This window comes from Rhinoderma darwinii, chromosome 1 (genome assembly GCF_050947455.1).
Source record: "Rhinoderma darwinii isolate aRhiDar2 chromosome 1, aRhiDar2.hap1, whole genome shotgun sequence".
Taxonomy (NCBI): Eukaryota; Metazoa; Chordata; class Amphibia; order Anura; family Rhinodermatidae; genus Rhinoderma; species Rhinoderma darwinii.
The window spans coordinates 67,446,572-67,464,168 of record NC_134687.1 but is presented as its reverse complement, the minus strand read 5'-3'; the positions used below and the strand labels follow the sequence as shown (position 1 = coordinate 67,464,168).

General features: G+C 40.6%; 1 protein-coding gene across 1 annotated transcript in view; it reads right to left on the bottom strand.

The window, feature by feature from the left end:
• GRXCR1 (glutaredoxin and cysteine rich domain containing 1) overlaps nt 1–17,597 on the bottom strand; it is a 73,718-nt gene that overhangs the window by 7,169 nt on the left and 48,952 nt on the right. The window contains exon 3 of the mRNA XM_075849598.1: nt 1,511–1,750. Within this exon, the coding sequence (XP_075705713.1) occupies nt 1,511–1,750 (240 nt within the window). The remainder of the gene's footprint in view (nt 1–1,510; nt 1,751–17,597) is intronic.

Below are 17,597 nucleotides of genomic sequence, written 5' to 3'. Positions count from 1 at the left end.
AGATTATAACAGCACAGGAATAACAGGCCAATTTAAGGCTAGAGCAGTGAAGCCTGAAAAAGGAATGTCTGATTGAGTTTGGATTAAAAATACACTGCCTGATGATGTCATCGGGTCATACCGTTTGCCATAGCAACAGCTTTGAAGTCCTAGAGAAACGATAGACATGATGTCATTGTGTATTAGGGAAGCAAACATGCGGACCACAACTGGAATGAGGAAAGATGAGTAATAATTGTGATTTCATTAGGCATATATCACAGTGATTCAGCGGTGACATTCTCTGATTTATCTTTGCAGAATAATATCTATATAATTATCCACGATATATAACAAGCAAATAAATTGGTATAATATTTAGCTGTGTTGTTGAAGTCTGTCCATACAAATCACCAGCCTGGAGCATGAACTAAAAAAAGGTTACATTAAGCTAAAATCGTGCTTAATCTGAAGCTGAATGGCTAAGATAGACTCTAAAACCCCCTCTATGAGCCAGAACAGAGTGCTCCCGTTCTGACGGACTTGAATGGCCACCACGTAATACTACATTTCCTAAATGTCTGGACAGAGAGGACCTCTCCAAAAATTTAAGTTGTTTGCCAGAGTTGCCGGGAGTCGCTAAAATATCAAAGGAGACAACCCGTTTAAAGCGGTGTTCCTGAAATTCGCCACCATTACCAGAACTCAATTAATCCCCAATTAAATCCCCCGCCGCTCCAGCAGCGATGCTCTGGTGGTCCCCACCGGTCTTTGCTTACTTTGCTGCAGCAATGACATGCATGTATACATATACATATGCGTGTATAACAATAGACCGCTGAGGCCAATGATTAGCTGCAGCAGTCAAATGGATGCACATTTTTCCACATTAATGACTGAGCGATTTTCAAGATACTTTCTTTTTACTATCTGAAAGGAAATAGTCGCTACTGCTTTTTAAGTGATAGTTGGTACTGTTTTTTTTTTTTTTTTGTAAAGTGATAAAAAGTCTCAGTGTTTTAGCAACCAAGCCTGTTTAGGCCTTAATTGACTCTCCGCATTTCAGCAGCCATAACTTTTTTTTTTTTTATTGACATATCTGTAAAAAGGCCTTGTTTAATGCGAGAGAAATTGTACATTTTATAAGTTCCGCCTGTGGGTTCATATATGTTATTGTGTAATTTATAGAAATATAAAGTATACATTTCATTATTTTTTTTTCTTACATTTTTATACTGTTCACATATGTGTACTGTATGGTTTTTGTTTTCATGTAACATATGCATAGTAAACTTTATTTCATACTAAATAATCACATTTATTGTAATTTTTTGGTGGTATTTTTAGGTATTTTTTTATATTTTTGTTTTGTACTACAATTCATGGGATTAAAATCTTTCGTTGTTATTTTAAATTTAGAATGTATTAGCATACTAATGCAAAGTTTGAACCCACCCTTAAATTAATCTAAAATATCTTGGTCCAAATTAGATAAAATATAATAATAATATTAATAATAATACTCACTCACCCCAAGATAATGGCCATCAATGAATACAACAGGTAGAGATGGCATTTCAGACACCCGGCGACATCTCTCATCAACCTCTTTCCCATATTCACTATTAAGGGCAATATTCTTATCCTCAAATTTTACTCTGTGATTCTGGAAGATTTTCCGGACTATTTCACACCTTTCAAAGGTGTTTCGTACCACTCGCAGACTTGTAGTGTAAATCACAATGCGCCCGTATTCTAAGGTGGTAGTGGACTGGAACAAAATGCAAATTCAATATTGAAAATTGGATTTTATGCAGTACGTACTGTATGTTGTAGGGTTGGAAGGGAGCGGAGAAAACAATATACAGTTCATGTAAAGAAAATCTTACAGTAATTATATTTTCATTTATCAAAACAGTCTAACAGAAAGACTGGCCTTGTTGCCTACAGCAACCAATCACAGGGCAGATAGAAAATATGAAAGTTGTCCTCTGGTTGCAATGGGCAACAAGGACAGTTTTCCTTAGATAATTTTGATGAACTAGGTTCTATAAACTAAAATCTGTTCCATGCCATTAATTTTATCAAAAAATATAAAAATGTGGGTGACCACACATAGACACATACAGACATCTCGTGACATAGTAACGCGTAATCATGTTTTTGTTTTTTTCAAAGCTATCTTGCGACACACATCTCAGGATATGTTGAGATAGGAGTAAAGGTAAGGAAGGACACATCTGTATCGTGAATCTATCTATCTATCTATCTATCTTCTATCCCAGCATTGCATATGACAGTGAGTCCTGTTACACTTTTTTTCATATACCCATAACAAATTTACATAAATATATGTCAAATGAAGATATATCATTTATCTTCATACAGATTAGTGGGCAGTTGGGCACCTTTAAGGGTCATAAATTCACACGCTACTATAGAACATCGTACGGACATTATTAAAACTTTCATAAAGGATTAGTATACTTCCAATAGAAAACAACTTTGTTTATCTGAATAGTACAGCTCACCAATAATTTTGACTCATTTTTATTTTACTTGCATTGCACAGTTTCTGCAATATTTTGCTGGCTACCCCCATCGGATTTCACTTTCTACTGTACAATGCCATTCTATGTTCGTTGCCTGTGGGCTTCCTTATAAAGCACTGTGAGATGCAAGATACGGATTCTGAGAGGCTCACGTTCATATGGAAGGGGCTGCTACTCCCTGCGCGCTCCAAATTCTACGTACTGCACACCGCACACTGTCTCTGGGTGTACTAACATGACTTAGTTTTACAGGTTTTTGCTGGGATTTTCGTATTTAAGGAAAAACCTTAACATGTTTTAACAAATGCATTGTTTTTTGTTATGATTTACGGAAATCCCGTCAAAAAACAACTGTAAATACATGATATCAGTAAAAAAAAATACATTCAGTGCAGGTTGAAGTAGGTGACAGTTTGTTAAAGGGGTTTTACGGGATTTAAAAAAAAAATTGCTAAGAGCAGTAAAGTTGATAAAAACAAACAAAAAACAATAGTCACCTGTTCCGGTGGCCCCCTCCAGTCTTTGTTTATTTTCCTGGAGCGATGATGTGTCATGCCTACACGTGACTACTGCGACCGATCACTGGTTTCAGTGGTCACGTGCATGAACAGCACGTCATCACTGCAGGACAAGTAGCACTGGAGCGGCAAAAGATTGAACAGGTGAGTATTGTCGCTTTCTTTATTTTATCAACTTTACTTCCCTTAGCAAATCTTTTTAAAATTTGAGCATGGAATAATTTACTGCATGAAGATGGAGGTACACTTTAAATATAAAGAGCGTGGTTGAAGCAGTATAGAGCATGAACGTTGGTGGAATGTATTTTATTTTTTTTTCTAATATAGCAGGAACATATTCCACAAGGCTGTACATAGATTTTAATTACATCAGTAATATCATGTGAATCCTGAATATGATTTCGTACTGTACCTATACACATCAAAACATTTTCTCACTGATTACCAAAAAAAAGAATTATTCTCCAAAGTATCACATATTACAGATGATTATTCTAGGGTTATTCTTCCCTAGAAGATATGCTCACTAAGACACGACCCTAAAGGTACATACTGCAGTCCACTTGTGGCTTTAGGGCATGGCCCCATGTGGCGGTTTTCTTCCGCAACTGTCCGCATCAATGCCGCACAGAATCTGCGTTGCAGATTCTGTGGCGGATCTGGCCAAAATGTGCAGTAAATTGATGCGGACTGGCCGTTGCGTATTGAGGTGAAAGTACTTCCCTTCTCTCTATCAGTGCAGGATAGAGAGAAGGGACAGCACTTTCCCTAGTGAAAGTAAAAGAATTTCATACTTACCGGCCATTGTCTTGGTGACGCGTCGCTCTTTCGGCATCCAGCCCGACCTCCCTGGATGACGCGGCAGTCCATGTGACCGCTGCAGCCTGTGATTGGCTGCAGCCGTCACTTAGACTGAAATGTCATCCTGAGAAGCCGGACTGGAGAAAGAAGCAGGGAGTTCTCGGTAAGTATGAACTTCTATTTTTTTAACAGGTTGATGTATATTGTGATCGGTAGTCACTGTCCAGGGTGCTGAAACAGTTACTGCCGATCGCTTAACTCTTTCAGCACCCTGGACAGTGACTATTTACTGACGTCGCCTAGCAACGCTCCCATAATTACGGGTGCACACACGTAGTCACTCGTAATTATGGGTGCAGACACGTAGTCACCCGTAATTACGGGAGCCCCATTGACTTCCTCAGTCTGGCTGTAGACCTAGAAATACATAGGTACAGTCAGAATGAAGAAATGTCATGTTAAAAAACCAATACGCATCTGCAGCACACATAACATGTACATGACATCTGCGGACTTCATTGCGGAATTTAGAATCTCCATTTAAGTCAATGGAGAACTTCCGCAATGAGTCCGCAACCAATCCGCCACAGGTCCGCAACATCCATTGTATGCTGCGGACACCAAATTCCGCTCCGCAGCGGAATTTTCCGCCTCGTCTAAACGAACCCTACTAAAAATAAGTGGAAGGCAATGGAGAAACGGGTCCGCTGCGGATTAACGCTGCGGAGTGTCCGCAGCGGAATTCCAGAGCAATTCCGCAATGTGGGGCTTTGCCCTTATGGTTCCATGCACAAGGAATTGACGATTGCATGAGGCATAAAGGCGCTCATACACAATAGATGAATGGTTGATCATCTAATGTGTATGCGAGTATCCTAACTCTGCCCTGATGGCAGATCTTAGGGAATAGAAGCATCAGGCATGCTGGATTTCAATATGCCTGATCCTTTGTTCTCACGGAATATAAGCCGCCCCTAAAGGTCTGGCAACTGCATATTCCCCTCCTTCCATTAAGTACACATGCATGCTCAGCCAAGTTTAGCGTGCATTTGTATGGGAGGGTTGGGAGGCTCTGCCCGACAGCTATCTAAAGTGTATGGTTACCTTCATTTTCATAAAATGTCAATTATCCTATCTGTATGTTCTTCGAGTGAGAAAACTCATGCAAATAAGGGCAAGATGTAGATGCAAAAGACAAACATTTTTGTGTCTGTTTGGGAAATGTCATACAAGGCATCATGCTGCCTATGTATATGTAGTTAGTGAGATCAAAAAATATAAAAAGCCTATTATAAACATATAAACCAAGTAAATCATGTGACTTCCCCAGTTTATTAAAGGAAATATTGTGTGAAAATCAAAAGATATAATGTATTAGCATTTACAAAATTACACTTTTTCAAACAAATTGAAGCTTTCCAAAGTATTTTATAGTTACAATTCATTCTTTATATTTAATAGTTCAACAACATTTCTTTTGATTTAGGATCCTTGGACTGCGCTTTCTGACAATAGACTATGGCGGGGATGTAATAAGACTGCGCTAGTCTTAATAAAAATACAAGCTAGAATAAGATGAAAATAATGTATCAAGAGGTACACGCCCCTTAATAAATTTGTCGCATCTTCGTCTGTCCGTGCGCATAAAATCTGCGACAGCCAGGAGCTGATGTAGATGTCTGCTGTAATTTACCCCAGTTTCTGGAATAAATTATAGTTAATGCGTTGGCCTGTGGGTGGCCACTCCCCTTCCGCTAAGCTCTGCCTCTTTCTTTTTAGCGGGTAGGGACAGCCCAAAACTCAACATTTTTTCAACTTTTGGGCCATTTCACTTTCACACAGTATGTTTTAGTCCAAAACTCCATGACAGTCTTCTGATTTCATTATGCCTTGTACAAACGCTAGGTACCCAGCACCAGAAGTAGCAAGGAAACTGCTACATATCAGTTAGCCCCCCCCCCATGCTTCATGCTAGGGATGGTGTTATTTTTCTTTAAAGCCTTGATTTGTTAAAATATTTGTTATATTGTTTTATTGTGAGTTGGTTTGACTTATTACTAAAAATCTGCAATGTTGTTTCATCTAGCTAATGGACATCTCCTAGAAGTAATGTATCTTTCCAACATGCATATTGGAAAACGCCAGTCATACTTTTTTGGTGTTCTCTCAGAAATGGAGCATTCAAGGATCTCCTAGCATAAAACTTATTTTAATGCAGACATCGATGATTGGTGTAAAACTGTTGCCTCTTAAACTTGTTTTCTCATCAACTTTTGGTCAGTCTACTTCGTGCAACTAGGGATCTTGGCTACAGACCCATGGGTTTGAAGCTTCTTAATAATCTTAACAGTGGCCAGAGAAATATCAAGCTCTTTTGAGATAGTTGTCACAATAGGTGTGTGGACCCACTGGGCCGCACCGCCGTAGCGGGATAGCAGTTGGCCAAACAGGATACCAAGGCAAAGTCAACAATTCGAATAAGGGTACCTGTGGCAATACAGACAGTAGTGATGGCAGGCTCGGATGGGACCTTGGCAGCAGGCAGACACCAGGCACGGTGAAATACAGCAGGCGTAGTATACGACACAACACGACTCCAACTCTCTACGGCACAGGAACAAGGTTGCACGGGATACAGGATAAAGGTAGCAGGAACGGGAACACTGGGAACTGGAAAACACTAAGGGACCATTTGCAAAGACTAACACAGGTTACACAACAAAGCTCAGGCAATGAAGGAAGGGCCAGGGCCCTTCTTATAGTCCAGGGTGATCATGGGAGCAATCAGTCAATCTAAAACGTGTGTGCTCTGGCCCATTAAGGCCGGGAATGAGCTCGAGCGCACACCCTAGTGGTCACTGCAGGACAGCCGCATGTGCTGGCATCTCTGGGGAGGAAGACGTCAGCAGAATGATAGGAGTCTGCGACTGCGGACGTTACAATAGTCCTGTAGCCTTTATATTTTAGCACTGTTGACAGGATGAATGGTTCACTACTTAAATAAAACACAGAGGTGTCAGGGATCATTACTATGTATATTGTTTGAAAAAATATTATCCTCACACATATGTATATACATTTCAGTTCTTTGTGTAATATACTGATATATAATAAGTTCTTTGTTCATGTCGGATACACCTATAGAAGACACCGCCCCCTGGAATGCAAGAAGAGTGAGTCTGAGAACTTACAGCTGAGAAACCGTTGGGGGTTTGGGCACTCCCACATCTCTGAGGAGGAGGCATGTGTCTCTTTCTGTGTTTCTTTGTTCTGAATAAAAGTTTCAGTCTTCCTCCTGGCTGACAGAGGGAAGCTGTGTACCAAACATCTTTGGCTGGTTTACTTCTTTCCAGGCATGCCTTCAGCTTTCAATTTACAGAGGTGGTTATTCGGTGTGAAATACGGACCTGACATTTTTGGCGCCCGACGGGGACCTCACTCGAGGAAATATCGAAATCCGGATAACTGACAATCACAGGGTGAAACAGAGGACCCGAGATTGCCCACTGATAAGGAATTTGATCACCTCCGCAATAACACGGTAAGCAAATTGATTTTATAAATCTTCGACTTATCTGTGACAGTCTTGTGGCGATCTGTAGAACCCTTTTGTTGATTTCCTGGATTATCTCAGGCGACAGAAGCGATATTTTCCGCTGTGAGGTCGAAAACCTGTGAGACCTTAGTCGCGCCCGACTAACCATCCTCTGGGTAATTAGGGACTAGATAGAAAATACGCGGGCACAATATAGATGTGTGATAAGTCGTGGATAGTATTATAACCTGTCCTATACGCGGGCATGCGGGGTGCAATGCACTGATGAGTCGTGTGATAAGACGTGAGACAGGTGCATGCGGGGTGCAATGCAATGCACTGATAAGACGTGTAATAAATTTGTAGGTAATAAAGTGGCCAGACCAGAGAGTTGTAGACCGAAGATTGTTATATAAATTACGTGTATAATATAGACTGTTAGAATGGATGGTTTACGGCCCATATTCAAATCATCAGGATCACCCGATCCTATTCATGATTTGGTGAAGCGAATGGAAGTTAGGAATAAGGAAGGTATTGTATGTTATATGTATTAGAAAACACAGGGCCAGCCGACGCTCGGTAATGGTGTCCGTACCTCATGTTGAGTGTGTCCTCATTGTGGGTGGGAAACCCCCTCCCCCTCACAGCTGCACAATGTGATTCCAATGGGAGAGGCTGCCCCCCTTCCCCCCCCCCGCCCCTGAAGTGGCCACGCCCGGCCCAACCAAATCAGTATGAAATAATCGCCTTGTTAATTTTGTCATTTGTAACACATGCCTCTGCAGTGTCTTTTCTATTTTTAGGTTCCATTCTAGTGTGCGGGACGCTGTTCACTGATGAAACAACACGTCATCATAATATAGAGATGGTGGCCGACAGCTTGGGCTGTTACAGATTATGTGTTTGATGTTTTGAATGTAGATAATTCCTATACAATGGTGTGATGAATGATTGCAGATACGTATGTTGTTTTGCCAGCATTGAAAGTGTTAAGATTGTGAGACTAGATGCTGTGAGAAATGAGTGTGTGACCCCCCTCCCTCCCCCCTGTAGTATGCTGTGTTTGGGAGGAGGAGGGGGGCTGACTGGGTGCAGTCTGCAGGGCTGATGAGACAAAGGGATTTCAATATGCACTGCTTTGGTATATATATATCAGTAATGTCTACAAACCTAAATAAATTTCTTATCTTTGCGCATGCGCTGTTGTTTATAAAAGTTACGATATTTATGTGTTATGATGTGATCAGATTTCATGTGTTTTGATGTTAATTCAGATGTATTAAACTACAGATACTGTGAGACACGGGGTTTTGAAAATGTATGTGCCCCCCACCGTTCCATATATTTTTATATACAGTTTATTGGTTTGCAGTAATTAATGTTATCAGATATAATATTTTCTGTTTTATTGAATAACTAACTACAATTGTTTTGTTTTTGATTTCACACATGAGTTATGTCATTGTAAAGATCAAATGTATTTTCGTCAGGAAAAAGTCATTTTTGTTTCAGGCTGTTGTACATTACAGGGGGTTAAACTAGTGCCCGACTTTGTTATGTTGAGATGTCGTTTTGAACTCTGCTACATTACTTTCGCAGAGTCCACAAAGGGGGGAATGGTGAAGGAACTGATCAGGTACAATTTTGGTTTGTTTTGAATTAATTAATTTGGTTTCAGGAGATCTACAAAATGTGTATGAGACCCCAATGAGTAATCCAGATTAAAGGTGTATGAGAGTAACCTAAATGTTGAGGTTTTTCTGTGTAGATGGTTCCAGATCTTTCCAGAACAGTAAATATGGCACTGGGTAAGCTGTGCTGTAGTCTCCACCCAATATGAGGTATTGTGTAAGAGACCATCCCCCTCCAGCAAATTTACACAGGAGGCAGAGGTGACGTCACCCACACGAGTCTTTATGGATTTAGATGGGGGAGAAGGCAAAACAAAAATTGTCTGGACATTGTTAATTTGATGTAACGTTTTTAGGAATTTTTTATTTTTTATTTGTTTTTGTATTAATCAAGGATTTGCAGAATCTGATAAAAGTGAGATTCTCAAAGTATTCTGGATTATCAGATGAGTGTAGAGTGTATAACATTTGGTTTTATTTTAGAGGATGAAGACGCCACCCCTTTGAAATGTTCTATCTATATGTGACATGGGTTTTTAATGTAAATTTGTAATAATGAGATTTTATTACACAGTATGTACAAGACAGGATATGAGGCACCAGGTAAATTACCTAGAAACCACTCTCACCTTCTTGTTTATCTCAAGGAGCGGAGCTGGAGGTGCTCGCTGAGGCTTGTAACCTGGCAAAAGGTAAGACGGCCGACATTTACACTGACTCTAGGTACGCTTTTGGCATCACCCACAATTATGGGCCCATTGGTAGTAGGAACTTTATTGGATCATCGGGTAAGCCAATTGAGAGAGCGAGAGAAGACAGAACTGACAACAAGGGTATGTGCAGCCAGGTGTCAGTAAATTGGCTTGTTCCTGGATACAATAATGCCACCACTAGGTTTGTAGCGCACGGCATGACATAGGTAAAACAGCAAAGGTACCTGTGAAAAGTGCAGCCCGGCCAGATTACCCGTCCCAGCGACTGCAGAACATACAACTACCCGAGGTAGAAGTGTATGACAATGTGCTCGTGTGTGTAGACCTGTTCTCAGGGGGGCCTGAAGCCCGGCCGGTATCTTCCCCACTGCAGACGTTGTGTGTAAGTGGCAGGGGAACAGTGTTATCCCAAGTATTGACCTGGTGTTTGTACAATGATAAGATGTCAGCAGTTCTCTAGACGTTGTCCCAAGGTTAGTTTGTTTAAATAACTGTATTTAAGAAGGGTTGTGGGAATATTAAATACTGAGGTTAAGTTTTATGTAAAGTTCTAGACCAGCCTCAGCATTGGACTGTTGGATGTGTCAGATAAAAGGTACAGAAGCGGAATATTCCCATTCGAAAACATTTTTATTAGTTTATTTTTGTTGTTATTGTGAAAGGAACATTTTAGAGCAGAGAATTCTGTGCAGTGTATATGTGTATGTGTATATATATATATATATATATATATATATATATATATATATATATATATATATATATATATATATAAAGAAGAATCAATTTGTATGTATCAGTTTTAGTTACTGCCCAGTGTGAACGTTTAAAATAAATCTGTCATTGTTAATGTTTTTCTTCAAGTTAATTATCTGATTAAGATCAATTACTGATTAGGCTATGAAAAGCTTGTTCTTCCCAGGAAGAGTCCAACTGGGAGCGGAAGGCGTGAGAACCATATTCTAACAGAATGTGGACGGATAAAGGAAGGTAAACCGGTAGCGCCCAAGGCACTCCTGATAGCACTTGTATTGATGGTGTATGACCTCACATATGCCCCAAGACTGCAAGGATCGATGTGGTAAGATCTAATTGGTATGTCCCAGGCTTTACAGCTGTTGCTGCTAAATTCTGTTAGAGCTGTTTGATTTGCCTACAGAACAGTCCTGGCAGACCGGTGCCAACCTTATCATACCCGCCTCACATGAAGAGAACCAACCTTGAGAGGCCTTCCCAGGTAGAACGAACCAGATTAGAGTAAGAAAAATTGGTTTGAGACACTTGTCAGATAAACATGTGGAATCTATGTATGTTTCTGTGAGGTGGAGATGTTCTAGGCAATCAGTTGAGATCAAGGTGCAAATCCTGCTGAAAGAGTATCACCAAGAGCAAATGAAATGTACCCAGTAATCACACATCTTCTAGGTGCCCTGTCCATTGTAACAAAGAAGTTTTTTTCCTATATATAAAGGTGTTTGATGTCATTTGAGGGCCTGACATTATTGTATGTACTTAGAACAACGTTTATAGTGTACGCGGATGATGTTATCACCAGATTAGTATTTATTTTAACAATTGACATGAGTTGGGGGTCCCCGGCAAGTGCCAGTAAATATGAACTAAAAGACTTTTAACATGATGAACTCCATCGCTGAGATGCGGCAGGCACAGCCTGAGCCAGTACAACGCGTTTATCATGAACTGACGGCAGTGTCACAATTCTAAGCAGCCGCCCAGACAAGTAATTTGCCAGAGGAAGAGTACAGATGCGGAGGGTTTGTGATAGTCACAATACAACTCCACTAATCCGCCTACGTGGGATCTCACCCCAGGCTCACAGCATGAGGTGCTATGTACAGCCCGGTGACGTAAACTAAAGGAGACGGTGTCGGACAGATGAGAAGGACCAAACCAAGTCCTGATGAAATCAGCAAAGATCAAAGTAAAGACCAAAGACCTGAGTGAATCCGTCAGCAGGATCAAGTGTTTTGTTAAGTAAGTGGCTAGGAGGGGGTAATAATAACTCCCCCACTGGACACCAACGTAGTCTGACTCCACAATTGTGTGGGTTACCCTGAGGGTGACAGTCAGTGAAGAGCAGAAGACAGGAGAAGAAGGGGACTATGGTGTACAGGACTGGCAATGAACTGATGGGACCCGAAACCTGAGGGTGATAGCATGAGATTGGTGATAGCATTATGATTATTAGTTGAGGCCCTATTGTTTATAATGTCTGAGGTTTATAATTATAATGTGTGTAAATATGCCACGGTGCTGCAAATTACAATCTGAGGAGTTGTATGTGAAGGTGTGAGGTGAAGGTCACTGTGCTGCCCATGACCTGTTATATCTGCAGGGGTAAAAGTCCCATTAGGACAGTAAGTGACAGTGCGACAATTATTACTGTTAATAAAAATGTAGACCGGATTAATTATATATATATTACAAGCAGCAGCGGTTTGTAGATTATATCAAGACAACCATCCTGTATCCAGAGGAGAATAGGGAAAGTTAGGACCACTCCGACACCTTGGTAGTCCAGGTACAAAGGGAGGTTACTCATCAGGAGTAGCTCGTCTCAAGCTGGTGAAGAAATCCAAAACCCCTACCCTCCTGGTTCGAGTGGTCAGTGGTAGGTTGCTAGGCAAGACTCAGGGATAGAGTAATAATATTTTTAGGGGGGACTGTCAGGGATCATTACTATGTATATTGTTTGAAAAATATTATCCTCACACATATGTATATACATTTCAGTTCTTTGTGTAATATACTGATATATAATAAGTTCTTTGTTCATGTCGGACACACCTATGGAAGACACCGCCCCCTGGAATTCAAGAAGAGTGAGTCTGAGAACTTACAGCTGAGAAACCAGTGGGGGCTTGGGCACTCCCACATCTCTGGGGAGGAGGCATGTGTCTCTTTCTGTGTTTCTTTGTTCTGAATAAAAGTTTCAGTCTTCCTCCTGGCTGACAGAGGGAAGCTGTGTACCAAACATCTTTGGCTTGTTTACTTCTTTCCAGGCATGCCTTCAGCTTTCAATTTACAGAGGTGGTTATTCGGTGTGAAATACGGACCTGACAGAGGTACCACAAAATGTAGCCATGTTTGTACTAGCATAATTACTTCGAAAAAATGTATATTTTTGGTATGGACCAGGACATAAAATCACTGGACCCCAAGGAAATTGTGAACAATAAGAAAAGGGGTAAAAACAGGGTGCAATTTCACAGTTTTGTTTTGACAAACCAAAACTGTGTAATAGAAAAGTATTCATTTTTCCCAACTGCAATCTGTTCCAGGTGACCAGTAACATGTGGATTAGGGTGGGTAGTTCACTGGTAAATTGTCTGGATGCCCTTCCTCTTACTGAAAAGTTACTGCAGGTACACATATATATATATATATATATATATATATATATATATATATATATATATATATATATATATATATACATACCCCCTTATAGAGTTTATGCAAACATTCTCTTACAAGAACAAAGTCTGTAAAGGCAGTTTAAATGAAAAAAAAAGAATAAATGAAAAAAAATACATATATATATATATATATATATATATATGTATGTATATATATATATATATATATATATATATATATATAGGGCTTAGTAGGAAACTCATCAAAAGGCAGCATTCACAGCACCATATGTAATTGGGATTGTGCATCTGATAACTTTATTGCATATAGCTAAAATACGCCGTAACATTACGACTGGTCGGAGACCGACCTCTGGGACCTCTGCTGATTTTGAGAATGAAGGGAATGCAACAGAGCTCCATTCAAGACACAGGGTCTATTCAATGAAGACAGAAGATAATGCAACGCAGCCTAAATAGCTTCTCCTAACAGAGTAATGTGCTGAGACATAGCGATTGCACAGCTCATTAATCGAAATATTCAGAATATCTGGATCATTAAGAAAAAAAAAAATAATAATAATAATACAATGGTGGGAGTAAGTAACTTTACTTCTAAGACAAACTCATATGGAGATAACCTCACCTTTGAGAGAGAAGGTTTTACTTCAGCTAAGTGGAGTTCACTAGAACATAACAATTATTAAATATTAAACCTTGATGTTTTTTCTCTACATGTTATTAAAAGGCAGGAGAACACCAGAATAAGACAGAATATGAACTAGCAGCAATTTCCTTCAACTGTTCATGGGTAAAAATGGGACGGAGTCAAATAGAAGAAATAGTGAATGGCCGTGAATCAGACTTGCATATGAGCACTTCTAAAGTAAATATATGTATCTCCTGTCTCCCTTTTGGAATGCTGAATTAGAGGCATGCAAATATATATTTTTACACTATTCAGATATAAAATAAACTTTCTAATGAAAACTAGTGTTTGGATTGTCTTAAACATGTGCAAGACAGCCAAATGTGGATGGTCGCAAACAAAAAGAAATAATGACATGGATAATATGGAGGATTTGACAGTATTAGATTTATCTGTATGTGTTTCGCCTAAAGAACAGTTTGAGGTGCCGTCCAAGGGACCTAATTATGAGAAAGAAAGAATTTATACAGAACACTGCCTGATGTAAACAGATTCGTGAGACTTTGAACGATAAAAAAACATTATTTGAGTATGGAATCGGAGCCTCCACAGGATACATTGTCGGTGTGTGAACAAAATAGAACTTCACAACAGGAGGAAATAAACCATTTAAAGTTTAAAGAACAGATTTCCATTCTACAGTTGCGGACATTAGCACAAGAAAGACAATAAAACAGCAATAACTAAGGCATCAATTCCAACATACAAAACATCAAATCAGGCTTGTTATCCAGTGCAGACAAGGTCTCAAGCTATAGATACAGGGGCGCTGCTAGGGTCTAAAAAGATCAGGGGCACAAGCCCCGAGACACATATTTACCACCCCCCCCTCCTGAAAAATTAATAAATTTTTACATACATATCGGAGATAGCATACAGTGAAGGAAATAAGTATTTGATCCCTTGCTGATTTTGTAAGTTTGCCCACTGTCAAAGTCATGAACAGTCTAGAATTTTTAGGCTAGGTTAATTTTACCAGTGAGAGATAGATTATATTTAAAAAAAACGGAAAATCACATAGTCAAAATTATATATATTTATTTGCATTGTGCACAGAGAAATAAGTATTTGATTCCCTAACAACCATTAAGAGTTCAGCCTCCTCCAGACCAGTTACACGCTCCAAATCAACTTGGTGCCTGCATTAAAGACAGCTATCTTAAATGATCACCTGTATAAAAAAAACTCCTGTCCACAGACTCAATTAATCAGTCTGACTCTAACCTCTACAACATGGGCAAGACCAAAGAGCTTTCTAAGGATGTCAGGGACAAGATCATAGACCTGCACAAGGCTGGAATGGGCTACAAAACCACCAGTAAGACGCTGGGTGAGAAGGAGACAACTGTTGGTGCAATTGTAAGAAAATGGAACACATACAAAATGACTGTCAATCGACATCGATCTGGGGCTCCTTGCAAAATCTCACCTCGTGGGGTATCCTTGATCCTGAGGAAGGTGACAGCTCAGCCAAAAACTACACGGGGGGAACTTGTTAATGATCTCAAGGCAGCAGGGACCATAGTCACCAAGAAAACCATTTGTAACACATTACGCCGTGATGGTGTAATGCCGGGGTAGGGAGACAGACAGGTGAGCCCTAATCTACCCGCCACTCAGTCCCTGCCTACTTGCAATGGCCCGTCCTAGGCGACGGCGTACAACTGGGCGACGGTCCCTACTCTCACTATGTGTACAACAGACAGACAGACAAGGGAACAAAGGGAAAAGGGTCAGATGCCGACGGCAACACCGCGAGCTACAAGAGTAGTGAACGAGCCGAGTCAAACCAGGAGTGTACAAGGTACCAAACGCAGAGCACGAGAGTAGTCAGTAAAGCCAGGGTCAATATGAGGCAGTGGACAAATAGTACAAGCAGCAGCAGCAGAGCCAGGAAACAAGCAGAATCACAGGCAAAAGAGAAGCAGGAAACGAAGGCATAAATAGACAGAGGGCGGGAGCTAGCTCCATCTGGCCAGGCTGTGATAGGCTCTCCCACTCCTCAGCCTCCCAGCCTGAGTGGTAGAAGGAGTCACTCTATCAGACTTAGGAGCAGGTGCAGACTGACTAACCACGGGCGTCGACACAGAAGCTGTGTCTGGCAGATCCTTTACAGATGGATTAAAATCCTGCAGTGCCCGCAAGGTCCCCCTGCTCAAGAAGGCACATGTACAGGCCCGTCTGAAGTTTGCAAATGAACATCTGGATGATTCTGAGAGTGATTGGGAGAAGGTGCTGTGGTCAGATGAGACTAAAATTGAGCTCTTTGGCATTATCTCAACTTGCCGTGTTTGGAGGAAGAGAAATGCTGCCTATGACCCAAAGAACACCGTCCCCACTGTCAAGCATGGAGGTGGAAACATTATGTTTTGGGGGTGTTTCTCTGCTAAGGGCACAGGACTACTTCACCGCATCAATGGGAGAATGGATGGAGCCATGTACCATCAAATCCTGAGTAACAACCTCCTTCCCTCCACCAGGACATTAAAAATGGCTCATGGCTGGGTCTTCCAGCACGACAATGACCCGAAACATACAGCCATGGCAACAAAGGAGTGGCTCAAAAAGAAGCACATTAAGGTCATGGAGTGGCCTAGCCAGCCTCCAGACCTTAATCCCATCGAAAACTTATGGAGGGAGCTGAAGATCCGAGTTGCCAAGCGACAGCCTCGAAATCTTAATGATTTACAGATGATCTGCAAAGAGGAGTGGGCCAAAATTCCAACTAACGTGTGCAAACCTCATCATCAACTACTAAAAACGTCTGACTGCTGTGCTTGCCAACAAGGGTTTTGCCACCAAGTATTAAGTCTTGTTTGCCAAAGGGTTCAAATACTTATTTCTCTGTGCACAATGCAAATAAATATATATAATTTTGACTATGTGATTTTCTGTTTTTTTTTTCTATAATCTATCTCTCACTGGTAAAATTAACCTAGCCTAAAAATTCTAGACTGTTCATGTCTTTGACAGTGGGCAAACGTACAAAATCAGCAAGGGATCAAATACTTATTTCCTTCACTGTATCTGTAAGACTAAGGCTCCTATAGCTACACCGCTGGATATAATTGGATGCATTGTCTCAGCAGACAGTATAATACATGATAGGCTTAGATACATGGCCCCGGCAGATAGTATCACACATTATAGACTTCTGGCTTATTCAGACGAGCATGATTCTCGTCCGTGTGCTGTCTGTGTTTCACACACGAATTATACTGAAAAGAAAGAAAGTACTTGCAAGTGCGTGAAAAACACATGCCACAGGCAAAACACACTGATGCAAAAACGCAACGCACACTGACAGATTTACTCAAATTTTTTACGTACGTAAATCTGTCACGCTCGTATGAATGTAGCCTTAGGCACAGGCCCCAGCAGTAAGTATCCTTGTACTAACCTTCAGGAGTAAATTTGCCATTTCTGGGGCCCCACACAATGCCCCCTGTATATATTGACACAACCCCCCTGTATGGTTACACACACAGTCTCCCTGTCTGTGCAGACAGTATCATACATGATAGGCTTAGATACATGGCCCAGTAGACAGTATCACACATGATAGACTTAGATTCAGGAACCCAGCAGTAAGTATCCTTGTACTAACATATGTCCACCCCCCCAAAAAAAAATTATGTGCGTGTATGTATATATATATATATATATATATATATACTGGAGTGATGGTTGCTGGAAATGGGCCTCTATACACCTATGTAGATATTGCATTAAAAACCAGACGTTTGCAGCTAGAATAGTCATTTAGCACATTAACA